This window comes from Artibeus jamaicensis, unplaced genomic scaffold (genome assembly GCF_021234435.1).
Source record: "Artibeus jamaicensis isolate MK-2021 breed Jamaican fruit bat unplaced genomic scaffold, CSHL_Jam_final contig_335, whole genome shotgun sequence".
Taxonomy (NCBI): Eukaryota; Metazoa; Chordata; class Mammalia; order Chiroptera; family Phyllostomidae; genus Artibeus; species Artibeus jamaicensis.
In genome coordinates, this window is record NW_026521800.1 from 3050184 (window position 1) to 3065903 (window position 15720).

General features: G+C 52.9%; 1 protein-coding gene across 6 annotated transcripts in view; it reads left to right on the forward strand.

Moving 5' to 3' along the window:
* Nucleotides 1–12448, forward strand: part of RREB1 (ras responsive element binding protein 1) — a 180435-nt gene extending 167987 nt beyond the window's left edge. For 5 of the 6 annotated variants that reach the window (XM_037158663.2, XM_037158662.2, XM_037158660.2 and 2 more), the window contains 3 exons: nt 1577–1741; nt 6913–7737; nt 9049–12448. In XM_037158663.2, the coding sequence (XP_037014558.2) occupies nt 1577–1741; nt 6913–7737; nt 9049–9557 (1499 nt within the window). In that variant the 3' untranslated portion in view covers nt 9558–12448. The remainder of the gene's footprint in view (nt 1–1576; nt 1742–6912; nt 7738–9048) is intronic. The other variant, XM_037158667.2, reaches the window with a different exon arrangement.
* The last annotated feature ends 3272 nt before the right edge of the window (nt 12449–15720 follow it).

Consider the following 15720-nt stretch of genomic DNA (forward strand, 5'->3'; position numbering starts at 1 on the left):
TGTGTGTGTGTACTCATGTATATTCTCCTGTGCAGATACCCGCTTCCCTCCTCCGGCCCCTCCAGAGCCACAAACAGCAGCCCAGGGCATCTCCTGCCACCTTTCTCCCCCATCCAGCTTCTGTATTTCCTCATGCTCCTTGCGAGTACCACTTCATGTGAGGGCAGACATCTAGGTGACTTGTTACTTTGGCTGTTTCTCGTGATGCTTCAGTGAACATAAGGTGGATGTCTTTTCCAACTACTGTTTTTGTTTTCTGTGGATAAACATCCAGAAATGGAATTGCTAGATCATATGGCGGCTTTTTTTTTTCTGTCATTTCTTTTTTTTTATTATTATTAATTTTATTTAGTTATTTTTCAAGTACAGTTTTTTGTCTATGTGTCTGATTGTGGCGTTCCCAAGGTTACAAAACAGGCAGATTGGGCTGCCACTCTGAATCTGTGTTTGCTAGTACACAAACCTTTTATCTCGTAAAATAAAAACCTGGGATCTTAGAATCTGGAGATGGGGGGGAACAGAAGAACCCAGTGATACAGTAAGTGACTTACCCCCCTTTCTCTCTCTCGAGGCCCACCCAGTCGCTTCCTTCCCCTGCCCCTCTCCCTGTCCACACTTTGTGCTCTGGTTCTTGCTGTTCACTTCACACCCATCATGCAAACCAGGCACAGGTTGCAGAGGAGCCCGGCTTGCACTCTGAAACATGTTTACCGCACAAAAGGAATCCCCAAAAAAGGAGAGGCAAGGCAAACCAAAGCAGGTCATTCCTGGAGAGACGGAAGGGCACGCCCCTCTCTCAGCAGGTGGCCCCATAGTGGAGTTGGGTGGGACAGGGGGCTCTTCAGTGACTTCTCTCCGATCCGTTGAGTGGAACATACGATAGCCTAACGCAGACTCAGGATTTGTTGGTCACTTATTTACTACTAGCCAGAGCCTAAAGCAGCAGAACAAAGAACCTTTTATGCAGTGACCAGACCTCCTCTGGCTTGCTGACTGAGGGACACAGTGACCTTGAGCAGAGGTCACTGCAGGGCGTCTAGTCAAGTCAGACAGGAGGAGTCCTGGAAGGCAGAACTCACCGCCCCCCTCTGTGGGGGTGGGGGGGCCCCCTGCAGGGGCTCCAGGTTCCTGCAGGAGGGCTGGGCGTCCAGTGGAATTTCCAGCCTGTGTGGTAGTACTTGCAATGCTAGAAATGATTCAAAACTCTTCTCCCGGGGACAAACTATACATGTTTTCTTGCTGTGCTCTAAAATCCCTTCACTCACTTGTAATTATTTAAGAGTTTAATTGTAATACTGTTGTTTAAACATTTGTATCTTGGTTTTATTGTTCAGTTTTAGTATTTTGAAGTCAAAAAACATTCATTCCATCCCACTCAGACTAAGAGAAGATGATCGTTTGGCTTGTTTGTTTGTGTTCAGGGTTGTTTTTTTTTAATGTGTTTTGTTTATTTTCTTAAAAGAATGGGGTGGAGGAGGGAGAAGCAAATGCCAATGATCCCAGGAAAATGAATCGAAAGCAACTTTTTTACTGCAGTGGAAAGCCAGATAAATATCTATTTTTCTTCCTGCTTCAGGTCAGAAACCCTTCCCTTGTCAAAAATGCGATGCCTTCTTTTCCACCAAATCTAACTGTGAACGCCACCAGTTGCGCAAACACGGAGTTACCGACTGCTCCCTGAGAAGAAATGGGCTTGTTCCCCAGTGCAAAGGGAGTGCTGTTGGACCCCATGACAGCACAGGTAGTGCTTCCTCCCCCAGTGCAAAGGGAGAGCTGTTGGACCCCATGACAGCACAGGTAGTGCTTCCTCCCCCAGTGCAAAGGGAGAGCTGTTGGACCCCGTGACAGCACAGGTAGTGCTTCCTCCCCCAGTGCAAAGGGAGTGCTGTTGGACCCCATGACAGCACAGGCAGTGCTTCCTCCCCCAGTGCAAAGGGAGTGCTGTTGGACCCCATGACAGCACAGGTAGTGCTTCCTCCCCCAGTGCAAAGGGAGAGCTGTTGGACCCCATGACAGCACAGGTAGTGCTTCCTCCCCCAGTGCAAAGGGAGAGCTGTTGGACCCCATGACAGCACAGGTAGTGCTTCCTCCCCCAGTGCAAAGGGAGTGCTGTTGGACCCCATGACAGCACAGGTAGTGCCTCCAGGTGGTGGGAAGGACAGGGACACAGGAGAACTGGCCGCTTGGCCAGGTGAACCTTGCTGAGCTTCCCAGCAAGCCCCAGCCCTCCGAAGCATGGCGGGCTGCCTTTGCCACTTCCCTGTAGGACTGCACAGTCCAGGAAGGTGGGCCCTGGCTAGGGCTGGGAGCATGCAGCCGGGTGGGGGTGGGGGACACCATGGCAGTGCCCCTAGATTATTACTTTTCTGACTGCTAGGGAAGACCTGCCACCCTCCCAGCAGACCTCTTTGCTCAGGCCGTGGGCCCCACTGGCGGTGGGACATGAGGGAGGGTGTACAGGTTTAGCTCCTGGTAGCAACACAGCAACGACCTTAAAGGCTTGGGGTGTTTTCCTCAAGCCCAGCCTCTGCTGGACCCTGCTGAGCAGGGACCGGCTCACAGATGTCAGGGTGTTGCAGGGACTAGGGGTGCCCAGCCCTTGTGAGGGACGGCGGGGTGTGGTGTTTCCTTTTCAATAACTCTCTTCCCAGTGAAACAAAACTTTGTCTTGTTTGAAAAAGCACTCTGCATGTCCTTTCCTTAATCACATCTCTGCTTGACCTGAATCCGGGTATTATTCTCCTGTGCTGATATGCGCTTCCTTCCTCCAGCCCCCTACAGAGCAATTAACAGCTGCCCAGTGAGTCTCCTGCCACCTTTTCCCCCTTACAGCTTCTGTATTTACTCATGTTCTCTATTCAGTACATTGGTTATTGCAGCTGCTGGGGTTCGGCACTCTCACCCCGAGACAATACACAAACGGGCTCCTGCAGGTCACTTAGACACACAGGTTCCTGGCTGTTGGTTAATCACAGTCTCACTGGTATGGATTCAGTTCTGCAAATCCTGAAAGCTTGATGTTCCATTGCTTGGAGCTGATGAGATCCCCCCAGATGTATTTTTGGGGGGTTGTAATTCTGTCCCGTGCTTTTCTCCAGAGTTGGGCGGAGATGGGGTGCTCTGCTGTCTGGGAGTCGTCCCCCAAGGCAGTGTGGACGTGACTCTCAGGCCCCCTTATCCTTTATCTCAGTTACTTACTCAGGGAGGGGGACATCTGGATGGGTAGCGTGTCCAGGAAGAGGATGTGATCTGGAACCCTCTGCTTTTTGAACTTCATACCTCCCACTGAGCCCTAGTGAAACAAGCCCTTGAACTGCCAGGCCCTTTAGTTAAAATCAAACCCTCTAAGGGTGTAAGAATGTAGGCCAGTTTGCTGGCTCCACCCCTAGCTCGCATTCCCATGTAATTTGCCAGGATCTTTGAGGAAAGAAAGATGTGGACGCCTACGGAATCTCGCTGTGACTTGGATCCCCTTGAGCTAGAGGTGGTGGGTGATCTGCTGTTCAGCCCCAGGAAACTCAGAGCGATGCTGGCAGAACCACTGCTCTTAATGTTTAACAGCGGGTGCTGCGTGACCTGGCCGCAGCCCGGCTCAGAAAGTGGCTATGTGATTCTTTTCTACCCGCAGTGATTCCAAAGGAGGGTGAGCCGCAGAGAGTCGAGGTGGTCGAGGGGTACCCTTGGCTTCCAGATTCCACAGACAGGTCTTAAAGAGTAGTAACCGTGTGTTGGATGCACACATGGAATTCACCTTCTCGATCACACTGAGCAACACCAAGCCTGGGACTCCCGCTGCCGCCTAAGGGGGAGACTGCCATAGAAGCCCGCAGACACCAAGCTAATTGGAATTTGTATCTTAGCTTTGGTTTAGTACCAAGTTTTATATTGTGGTGTGCTTAGTTTTTGAATTGCAGTTAAGAGTTCGTTTTTCCAAGTCCCGTCAGAGTCCTTCCTCACCTCCACCCTGTAGGTTTTCTTTAAAGGAAAAAGCCTCTGGAAAAAGAGAATTCACTGAAAGTTGTAATGTGAGACCGGCAAAGAGAAAATATACGTTTGGTTTCATTGTGGCCACAATCCATGCTAAGAAAGGGGACTGAGATTTAAGAAGGGGAGGAAAGGGGTTTGGGAGGTGGAGTTCAGTGATTTCAAGAAGTTTTCAAACCAGGTGAGCATGATGGAGGGGTGATGGTTTCCTTTGGGCCGTCCCTCCCATGAAGTTGAAAGTGGGGCCTTAGAGGAAGACCATAAAAAAACAAAGGCAGGAAATGACCAAGGAGGTTCTGGAGGGGATTTCTAGGTTTATACGCCTGGGTTGCATTTTCTCCAAGTCCCTAAACATGTTTTATAACGTAGGTCTGACTTTTTCCATCACGTGAGGTCTTTCACAAAAATACACCCTAGATCTTCCCCAAAGGAACGCGGGAAAGGCTGTGGTGGGAGAGCAGTTCTGCTCACAGGGGCACACTGCTCATTCAGAGCTGAACTGGGCCGCTGTGTTCATTTCTCACAGGCAGAGGCACCCGGGCTCACCTCACCCTTGGGGAATTCTTGCATGTTTTTTCCCTCAGATGATGCCTTTAGGAGCTTTCATATTTGTGGGCACCTACATGTGACTTTTCAAATTGGCATAAATGTGAAATGTTTTGAACTGTCCCATAATGGTTGGCTCCGCTTAGCAGCCCAGAAACCCCAGGTGCCTCTTGGTGGGAGAAGTACAGTCGGAGCAACCCAAGCAGCCTTGCCCCTGCCCACTCAGGTTAGGTATGTAGGTTGGTGCTTTTTCACGTCAGCTGAGTAACTTGGGACTTCTAGAAGACAGTAGACACTTTACTGTTGAGCTGACATGGAAGGTCCCCACTTTCCTGTAGGAGGAGGCAGTGCTGTCCAGATTCTGTCTGCTGCCTCAGAAATGTTCTTAGGTGTAGCACCACGAGAGGGACGGATAGGGACAAAGAAATAAGGCGTTAAATTAAGGTAGGTAGCATTGCTTGTAAAAGTCATTGGCTACCTCTGTTTGGAAGTGTGGGTTGGTGGAGGAGGGCAGGGATCAAAACAGGACCTGGAGTTATAAACTGGATATTCACGAGATGATGAGAAGAGGTGAAGCCTATTGTTCCCAAGAATCACTAATCACGGTTGCTTGGTCCTTGAAGGGCCTAGGCTGCCCTGCTAACACCCTCCCCCTAGTGGAAGTTTGGTAGAGCGCAGCCAAGCCCCTTTGTTCACCAGAAATTGGCTGGCCTTTCACTGAATTCAGGGTGAATGCTCCATTACCCACACTAAAGAAAGACCCAGGAGTTAGAATGATCTAATCTTAGTATATTTACTTGAGTTTAGTTTTGGAATTCATTATGATTTTTTTCCCACAATCATCTTAATATATTCTATAATAGAAATTTAAAATAATTCATGTTCCTTAGTAAAAAAAAAAAAAAGAAATTAATAGGAGAAGCAACCTAGAATGTACTGGAGCAAATAGGAAGTAAGCAGAGATTAAGCCTCTTATTTAGTAACTATTACAAAGCCAACAAGCAAGAAACTGAGTGTCTTGTATTTTTTTTTTACTGAAGAGTTTGTACCCAAATCCATTTACTAAATGCTCTTTATCGGAATGATTCAAGAAAATGAGCACCTGGTTTATCCTGAGCATATGGCCTAGGCCTTGGTATGTATAGCTCAGGATTCATCTTCTTTAAACTTGTGGATAATTTTTTTAAATCACTGTCAGAAATTTTATAGTCACACCATAATTATTTGTTTTCCTTCTGAAACCTCTTGAGATACTCAGACAGTGGCTGCCAAGTGGCACAGGCAGAATAAAACCGAGGAAATGATGTCAGCAGGTGCCAAGCAGACGGTGGTAGGTTCACCAAAGCCCGAGGCAGGTGTGCCCCGAGAGGGCCGACGCCAGGTCACTCGCCCGAGCCCAGGACCACCGTGCTGGCAGATGGGCGAGCACGTGAGTCAGAGTGATGGACGTGGCTGGACGTCACATCCGTCCAGGGAGGGTCCGGGCAAACCGCAAGTCCACTGGCTCACGCACTGCGTAATCAGGGCTCTCCCATGATGGGGGTGCATCTTATGTATGTGCTGTGAAACAGCAACTTTCATGAGCCTAATAAATTGGGCATCAGATCTGTAGTTAAATAGTAGGTCTTGGCAGACAGCTTCACTGCTCTAGCACGTGATTAAAAGCTCAGTAAAGCCCTGTCCCACCCAAAGGGAGGTGATAAATATCCTTCGGGTCTGTTTTGTGTCGTTGGTTTTGCTCTATAGAGTGGACAAGCAGGAACAAATCAAGTGACAGAGATGTTTCTGCTCCCTGTGTGGGGCGCTGACAGGAGCCAGGGAGGCTGGCCAGTGCGCACACGTCTCCTTTTGCTTTAGAACTCCGTGTGGAAGTTAGGCGTCAGGCAGGAGCAGGTACCATAGCATTTCGGTCCATTCCGTCATCAGACACCGTGTTTGGGGGTAGTTCTGTGTCTGTTGCATGTTTGTATAATCTCTGCATTCAGAAATAACTTACAGCTCGGCTTCCTCAGCCTCCCTCGCACTGTGACTCTCTGGAATGCACCAGCTCTCCTCTCGCCATTCCTTCTGTCTGTGCTGCCCGCAGTCGCTCACACCTCCCTGGGGCCTGAGCATCCCTGCGTGCGGCAGGGGAGGGCGCCCGGCGCCACCCGTGGGCAAAAGGGGGAGCACAGCCAGCCCTGTGACCCCAGCCTGTGTGTATGTGGGAGGACTTTCTGCCTTTTATAAATACATTAACCCCAGATTCATTTGGGCCCTGAGGGATGATATAAGGGGTGACATTTTGGGGTGGGTCCAGCTGAAAGTCACAACAGAGCCCCTGGAAGGGGCATGTGTGATGGTGTTCGGTCTCAGCCCATGCCCCTGTGTTTGCCCCCACAGACAGCCAGTCGGACGTGGAGGCGTCATCCGCAGGAGGCGAAGTGCTGGACCTCACCTCTCGGGAGAAGGACCAGCCGTGGTCCGAGGGGGCCCCTGAGCCCAGCCAGGTCAAAGAAGAGCTCCCTGTAGAGGAGCTGACTCAGGGAGTGGCTGAGCCTGTGGATGGGGAGGAGCGGGGAGCCGAGGAGAGCCCAGAGGCTGAGGGGAGGCACAGTGCAGAGGACAGGGAGGAGGACGCGGACGGCCCGGAGGAAGACACAGTCAGCAACAAGAGCCTGGATCTCAATCTTGCCAGCAAGCTGATGGGTTTCAAGCTGGCCGAGGGGGGCTCGGGTGCTGTGGGCAGCGGAGGCCCGGCCCCACAGGACCAGAAGCACACCTGCAACACCTGCGGCAAGAGCTTCAAGTTCCTCGGGACCCTGAGCCGCCACAGGAAGGCCCATGGCCGTGAGGTGCCCAGGGAAGAGAGTGCGCTCCCGCGGGAGAGCCAGAGTGAGAGTGGGGTGGCCGAGGGGTCGATGCCTGTCCCCGCTGCTGTCACCCCTGCGCTGGAGCCGGAGGAGAAGCCTGAGCCCCCGGCCGAGGGGGAGGCCATGTCGGAAGGCGGGTCAGAGAAGCGGAGTGAGGAGGCTGAGGGCACCTCTGATGGGGAGGGCACAGCTGAGAAGAAGTCCTCAGAGAAGAGTGACGATGACAAGAAGCCAAAGACAGACACCTCCAGAAGTGTGTCCAGCAAGGCAGACAAGAGGAAGAAGGTCTGCACCGTGTGCAACAAGAGGTTCTGGTCTCTGCAGGACCTGACCCGGCACATGCGGTCCCACACGGGTAAGGGCGGCCTGGCCTCGGGTGGGGGAGGGAGCTGGGGTTCTCTCCGGAGCAGGGGCCCGTTCCCCAGCCTGCTAAGTGGGGACGAGTTTGGTTCCATCTCTTCCCTCTGGCCCACCTGTCTGGAGGACGTGCTTCCCCAGAAGCAGTGACAAAGAAGCAGAACAGCGACCAGGGGCAGAGAGAAGTGGCAAAGCTCGCGCATGTGCCCCACGAGCCCTGCACACTGGGAGTCTAAGGAGCTGTTTCCTGAGCACCCGAAACAGACAGGCTCCTGCCGGGGCCGTGGGGTGGGCCCTCAGCAGCGCTCTTCCTGAGAACACCTCCGTCGGTTCCCGAGCGGCATTCTTCCTGTCCCTAGAGTGGGGGCGAGGGCTGCATCGGGCCCAGGGTGTTACCAAGTCCTGAGCCTGGAAGGACTGGGCGGTGCGGCCTGGAGAACAGGTGGCAGGGTCAGGTGCTCTCTGGGGCTCTGGAGGCTCCTGGGTTTATCTTACGATGAGCCTTCAGGTGGGAAGTTTGCCCGTGAGGGGCTTCTCCTGTCTGGGCTGTAGGCCCATTGGAGGGGGGCCAGTCTGTTTTCACTCCTCCTGGGACTCATGGGTGTGGGGCTGAGGTTGCAAACCCCGCAGCAGAGGCTGTAGTGTCGGTAGAAAGAAGGAGACCTTGATACACTCACGAAGCAAAGAGATGCAAGCATATTGCCCCCCGAGTCTGGGACGAGGGGACAAACCCTGGTCTGAGATGGGCTTTCCTCCTGCCTCCCAGCCAGCAGGGTGCACGCACATGCTGCCCACACACTGCCCCACCTCGTCGTCGGTCCCTTCTGCCCCGGGCTGGGGATTGGGAGGGCTCTGGGGCCGGCCCTCCTCCAGAGAGGTTTTCTTGGACCCCTGGCAGGTGGGGGTCTCAGCTGCTCACGGCCTGGCATTCGAGCCAAAGGGGAGCCCCAGCTGCTTGATATCAGGACACACAGTGTCTCCTGCCTCTGACGGAGGAGGTACCACTTTTGGTAGAGCCCTCGGGACCAGGGGGGCGGCCCCTGCGGGAGGGAGCCGCTGCTGTCCTTCTGCGAGGCGCTGGCTCCTGGGTGAAGCGATGGAGGGAGAAGGGAAGCCATGCCCGGTGCCTGCCATGTCTGCTTCCCCATGCTGCCAGCTCAGACGAGGGTTTCCCTGCATAGACGGAGTCCTGACCCCTACCTCCTGCTGCCCCTTGACGTTCCCGCACAGCCGCTCTTGGGCAAAGCCAAGAGGTGTTACTGGTGGCCTTACCATTAACAGCCCTAACATCTTTCCCTCGTTACTTCAGGAGAAAGGCCATACAAATGTCAGACATGTGAGCGAACCTTCACCTTGAAGCACAGCCTGGTTCGCCATCAGCGGGTCCACCAGAAAGCCAGGCACGCCAGACATCACGGGAAGGACAGTGACAAGGACGAGCGGGGTGAGGAGGACAGTGAGAGCGAGTCCACCCACAGTGGCAACAACCCTGTCTCGGAGAACGAGGCCGACTTGGCTCTGCCCGCCAGCAACCATGTGGCTGTCACCCGGAGCCGGAAGGACAGTCTGGCCAAGGACACCAGCCGCAGGGAGGACCGGGCCATGGGTCGGACGGCTAGTGCCATGCAGGCTGAAGCCGGCAGGGGTGCGCCCAAGGCCGTTCCTCCGGGCAGCCCCAAGGAGCAGGCGCCTCAGGGTGACCCTGACCCAGAGAGCCCGGTGGCCCTCGTGCAAGACCTGCTGGAGCTGAATGGCAAGGGCCCTGCCCACCCCGGCCTGGCCACCGACGGCGCCTCGCCACTGCTGGGGATGGAGTGATGGCCCCTGCTGCCCCGGCACACAGACAGGCAGCAGGGCACAGTGCCCCAAATCGACGTTTCAGCAGGTTCCCTGGGGGCCCCTCCGCTGTTGGAGAGAGGCCAGCCGCAGAGGGCCCGCCCCCTCGGTGCCTGCGCAGGAGACCAGCACAGACAGTTCGAGTGCCTTAACTACTTACCGGTCCTTCAGTGTCATCCTGGATGTTGTATTGTCCCAGATGACTTTAAAACACAAAGCAAATATTGTGATGAATTATTTGGAGAGAACCTTCCATTTAAGCATCAACGTGACCTTCTGTGTTGCTGTGTGAGAGCTCAACTCAGCAAGTCTGTGATAGTAATGTCTGTTCTGTGAGCCAGAAGCAGAAGAAAAAACGTGCCCTGGGACACCCACAGCCAATAACTGGAAGAAAGTGATGTGAATTTCATGTAAATTACCAGGGGTAATGTGGATAAAATGCTCATTTCTAAAATAGACTTTTTTTTTGGTCTGCTATGTGGTGGTGGAGCTGTAACTTCGTCCTGGGTGTTGCAGAGTGTCGTTGATGGAGGTTCCCAGTTTGGCTCAGGCTCAAACCAGGACAGATTCTAGCATCCACCTCATACCTGTTCCCACTCTTTCAGCATTAGACAAGCTGTTTTCTGTTCAAGACACTCAAGACATTTGTTCTTAACTTACAGAGAAGAGTTACCCCAGCAACTTAATGTATGGAGAACACACACAGACGTCATGTATCTGGTTTCCCCCTTTCGGTATATATATAATTAATATTATTATTATTATTATTATTATTATTAGTTCATCAGTTTGCTGGTCTCTGCAGTCAGCAGAAACAAATGGGCAATATTTGTCCTGGAGACCTGGGTGCCTGGGTCACGCATAAGCATCTGCCCGTAGCTTTCCTTGCCACCCGAGGGTGGGAGCTCTTCTACTGTACTCAGACAAGCCTTTCTTCCGTGACTGCAGACTCCAGCAGGTTCTCCACGTGTGGCTGAGGAGCAGCTCAGAGGGGAGAGGAGGGCACAGCGCCCGGGGCTTCCGAGGAAGCCAGGCCGTGAGGAGACCTGCCACTCACTGGTCTTCTGCCAAACCCAGCCCAGCCTTCCCCGCGTGTGCTACTGTCATTTGCAAAGCGAGAAAATACTACTACTGGTAATAAAACTGCACATGCAAGATTGAAGACAAGACATAGATAGATTTATATTTACCTTCCTGCGATTTGGGATTGGTGCTTGAAAATAAACGTCGTTTCTAGTTTCTGAAATAACGAACCCCCGGGTGAAAAAAGGCAGGGTTTTTTTGGTTTTGTTTTTGTTTTTTGTTTTTTGTTTTTTTGTTTTGTTTTGTTTTTTAAGCATCCTATGCAGGCAACAGACTTCCCTCGCTGCAGGTGCCAGCAGTGAAAAGAAATATATCCTACTGTAGCTGAGATTCTTCAGCATCCGGCCTGCAGCTGGGACCCCCAAGACGCCGAGGCCTAGTGCTGCCGGGCTCTCTGTGCTGCTCCACCCCTCAGACCCTCCTGCCTCGCCCCCGGGGAACCCCCGAGTGCCCCTGCCTCCCTCCCCAGGGCCCTGAGTGCACCTCCTTCACACTCTTAAGTGTGCAGCAGAGGCACACGGACCCTTTTCTCCCACTTCCTCACCAGTTGCTGGTGGCCAAAATCCAACCACCCAGACTTCAAAGGAAGATACATAGTCTTGAATTAATGGGAAGTGATATCTTTGCATGTGAAAGGAAAGAAGTCGAGGTATATATAAAACTTTTAACTGTATTAGGGATGTATGAACCAGTCTCAGAACGAGGTGGTTATTTGCTCTAGGTGAATGCACATCAGAACCAAGGATCCCTGTGTCACTTCACACCCAGTGTGGTCTGCTCAGTTAAAACAGCCAGTCCATGCATCCCTTTGTTTTTTATGACGATTGTTGTTCTTTTTGTTGTTATTATTTGGGGTTTCTAGTTTTGTTTTGTTTTGTTTTGTTTTCCTTTGCAACTCTCCACGCTAAAACTCACAACATTGTGGAGAGAAGCCGTGACTTAACTCGATGCTGCAGTGAGATGCAGCAGGAACCGCCCCAGCCGTGCAGCGGGGGTTGCCGCCCGCAATAATCACTATTGATTGAAAGCTTTATTTAGCCTTCCTCTGTGCCCTCTTAGTCAATAAGGTCTTGCCACATTTTATTAGTGAGGCTGAGAAATGTATTGTTTGTTGTTCTGCCCCCTTCCCCTGTATTAAACTGTGAAATTTGTGATTTGTTTAAACTCTGGGTGAATCATAGCTTAGTTGCATGTCCAGCTAATTTGTTTCTATACATTTTGTTTGATTCTCTTTCTCCTCTCAGGGCTTTTACAAAAAATATATATATATGGATCTTCTGAAAAGTTTTTTGAGGTGCAAGTTTCTCTCTTGTTTTTCTCTTTGATTTGTGGACACAGTGCTGAGATTCAATCACTACATGAGACTTCTGGCTGTGAAAACGAAACAAAACACCCAGGCGGCTGTTTTCGCCAGCAGCCCCAGGGAAGCTACGTGACAGTCGGTTGCCAGTTTCAGAAAGATTCGTCCTACCCTCGACCCTCTGTTTGTCTTTCTTCTCCTCTCTTTTCTTCAAGAAGGAAGTTGATCCTAGCGATTTCAGCCCATGCATTAAACAGGAAACAATAATAAGTATGTAGAATTCATATTTTTCTAAAGGGAACTTAAAAACTGCTGCTACATATTATGTACAAAACTGGTTTATGCCACATGAACAGAATCACAAGTTTAGTTTTGGTACTTTTGTTCCTCTTTGTATTCAGTTGTATAGTACTTTCAAATTCAAAATGAGAAGAAAAGCTGTTCTGTATCAAACCATCTAAGCAATAAATGTTATATTTTTAAAATGGCAGATCGCTTGTCACACAGTTGTCCTGTGATTTGCTGTGGTCCCATCAGTTGGTCCTGCTGCCGTCAGCTGGGCACCTGTGGCTCCCACCAACACTCTGTCACCCGCTGGCCCCCCAGGCTCATCCGTAGTTGTGAGGCCACCTGGGGTGAGAGCCTGGTCTGGAAGCACCAGCACAGCGAGGCCTCTCCCAGGGCCAGCGGGTGGGCCCCGGGTGGGTTAGCACCAGCTAAAGCCAGGGATTCTGTCTTCTGGGCAGCAGCTGCTGAGAAGTGCGCTTTGCCTTTCCCTTCTTTTGCCAGTTACAAGGGATAGAGTTACCCCTGTGGGGGGAAAACCCCCGTAATTCAAGGGCGGGGCCTGTATGGGCTGTGATCCCAGGGCTGGGGACAGAGGAGATCCAGACACATGCATGTTTGCAGAAGGTCTGTCGTTAAAAGCGGCGAATGAGCATTAAAGTCCTGAATGCTGTAAGCCGAGCTCTCAAAGCACAGCTCCGGAGGAACCTGGGCTCTGGGGAAGCCAGTCCTGGATGGTGCTGGCTGTGCTCAGGTTCCGCGTGCCAGGCCTCAGCAAGACGAGACTTGCAGCACGCTCTGGTCCTGAAGGCCTCCTCTGCCGGGGCCCTGCTGCTGCCCCACACCCCACGCACCAGCCCCAGGAGGCTGGCTGGGCTGGGATGCCAGTGAGGGGTGCTGACTTGTGCTCTGAAACAACCGGAGCAACTCGGGAATGGTTATGACAGAAACAAGCAGCTCACCAGAGACACGCCTCCTGACCCCTCCCTTTGGGGGGCCAGGGCTGGTGGCCACCAGTGAGCACCGTTCGCAGGCCTCGAGTGGATGGGATCGTTTTCCTGATGGAATGTGGACTCACCCTGGGCAATGTGAGGGCGAAGGGAAGTGTGGAGGCGGGGAAGGCCCTCACCCGCCCAACGCCACAGCTTGGGAGACGTTGGGAGGAGGCACATGGGAGGTGAAAAGATGGAATTTATCAAGAGTTCTACCTGTGAGGAAGTGATCTGATGTGAGCACTGGGGTCCCTCTGGGCTGGTGCCTCTCACCTCTGGTTGTGAGCCAACTGCGGTAGCCAGGCCTGGGCTGCCCTACCCCCCAGCCGCCGGTCCCTGCCCCAGGTCCCTGCCCCACCCTCTTCCGAGGCCCCTCACTCGGGTGTCTGTCTCTGCACTGGCCGACACCGGACAGACTTGGAGAAAGCCCAGGTATCGGGTTACATCCAGTCCCCAGACAGTGGTCCTGAAAAAAGAAGGGAGTTAGGCAGGTGCAGAGGCATTTTGCACAGAATTTATTAACTCCAATAATGACTCAGCCTCATCATTAAGAATAGTGCATTTATTAAATTTTAAAAAATGGGTTTGGGCGTTCTCACCTGCTGTGCCTTCAGAGAGTCCCAGCCAAGCACAGGTAACCTCACAGGCAGGGCAGGGGCGGCCGCTGGAGGCCATGCTGCTCCGCCTCCTCCCTTCAACCCCGTGCTCCACATTGATGTGTGACCTTCCCGGCTAGAAGAGGAAAATGAAAGGAGCTTGTGTTTAAAAATCAGTTTCAGTTCTGTAGTTGTCAAACCTCACCAAGGCCTGTGACCTAAACTGAGCCTTGAGTTTGGTTCTGCTGTCTCTTGTTCCGGTCCAGGATCCAGTCGACCTTGACCTTGCCTATTCCACAGAGCGTTTGCTGGGCAGGCACTGTGAGCCAGGCACTGTCCCAGGCACAGAGAACACAGCAAGGAGCGAATATTTCTTTCCTATGAAAGTTGGTTTTTAACAGTGGAAGACAGTAGACAAACTAGACTAGGGATGTACAGAGATAGTGCCAAGTCCAAGGGCACTAGGACTGTGAGGGGCAGAGCCTGGAAGAGATGGGCAGGTGGACCAGAGAGGTCAAAGGACAAGCAGTGAGAAAATCACATGCCCGGCCCTGGCCAGTGGGGCTCAGTCGGTCAGAGGGTCATCCTGTAACCCCGAGATCAGATCGCCGGTCCTGTTCCCAGTCAGGGCACACGCCCGGGTTTCAAGCTTGATCCCCAGCCGGGCGCATGCAGGAGGCAGCCCATCAGGGGGTCCTCTCTCCCCCCACCACTCCCTCTTCCCTTCTCTCTTGAGTGAGAATAAAACAACCCTTTTAAAAAAGTCACCTACCCAGAGAAAAGGCCCCAGTGAACACGGTGGGCCCGGCGGGAAGTAGCAGGACTGGAGTTGGGTAAGGGGCAAAGGGGGGGGGGGCGGTGATGGGGGAGGGCGGGGCCTGCTGGCTGCGTGTTGACAGTGGGGACACGGGCAGATGCAGGGAGACAACCAAGAGGCAGGCAAGAGCTGGCAGTGGGTTGGAGCAGAGGGACGGGCCTGACGATGTTGAGAAGAGGTGAGTTGAGGGTACTTTTTCAAGGGGAGCCAAAAAGAGTGTTATGACAGATCAGAGATGTCTGCAGAGACGTCAAAGCTTTGAGACTCCCCAGAGCACGCAGGTTGGCTGTGACTTCTAGTGTTTGGAATTAATTCTAAAAGAAATGGCTCCCTTTGTGAAAAATAGCCTTGGTAGAGGATGTGCTGCCAAGGGCGAGGAGAGGAGAGCACTCCTTGGTCCTTCCCGTCCACCCACATGAGCACCTCGCTGTGGCTGCTCACACAAGCCTTCCGGTGGCGGGTCCCAAAGAAGCAGCAACCCCTCCCCCAGTGCAGTGTCTGGCCTGCTCGCCCGGCCCTGGCACCTGCTTCTCACCCGGTACTCCCACTGCCCTCTGGAGGTCACGATCCCGGCAGAGGCTGCAGGGTCTCTCCCCGAGAGTGTGCCCGAGGGACAAGGGGCAGCACCACAGGCCGGAGCACCAGGCAGCTTGTCCCCGATGGGACTGGTCCTGCAGCCCAGTGGCTGTGCCTGAGCAAGAAGAGCTTCGAGGGGCTTAGTGGACATTAACCCCAACGGCCCTCCCTCAATTTCTGGGACTGTCCCCAGGCAGAGAAAGGGTCAGGATAACAGATGCAGGAGTGTGTCCGTGACCGGGTGGGTGTGCTGAGCGCTCTCACACGTTTTCTCACTTGGCCCTTGCTGGGGGAGCCAAGGCCAATAAATGTGGGGCTGTGCTTGACCTTGGCTTGCTTGACTCCAAGGTCAGTGCTCCTGACTTCCCAAGGTGACCATCAGTCCCTGTGTGCCCTAAGGACTGAGGTCCAAGCAGACCCTTTTATCATTGCCCCCACCCCAGAAATGGCGTCAAGGAGTGAGTACTTACCTCTTGCCACTGGTCCCAGGTTAGAA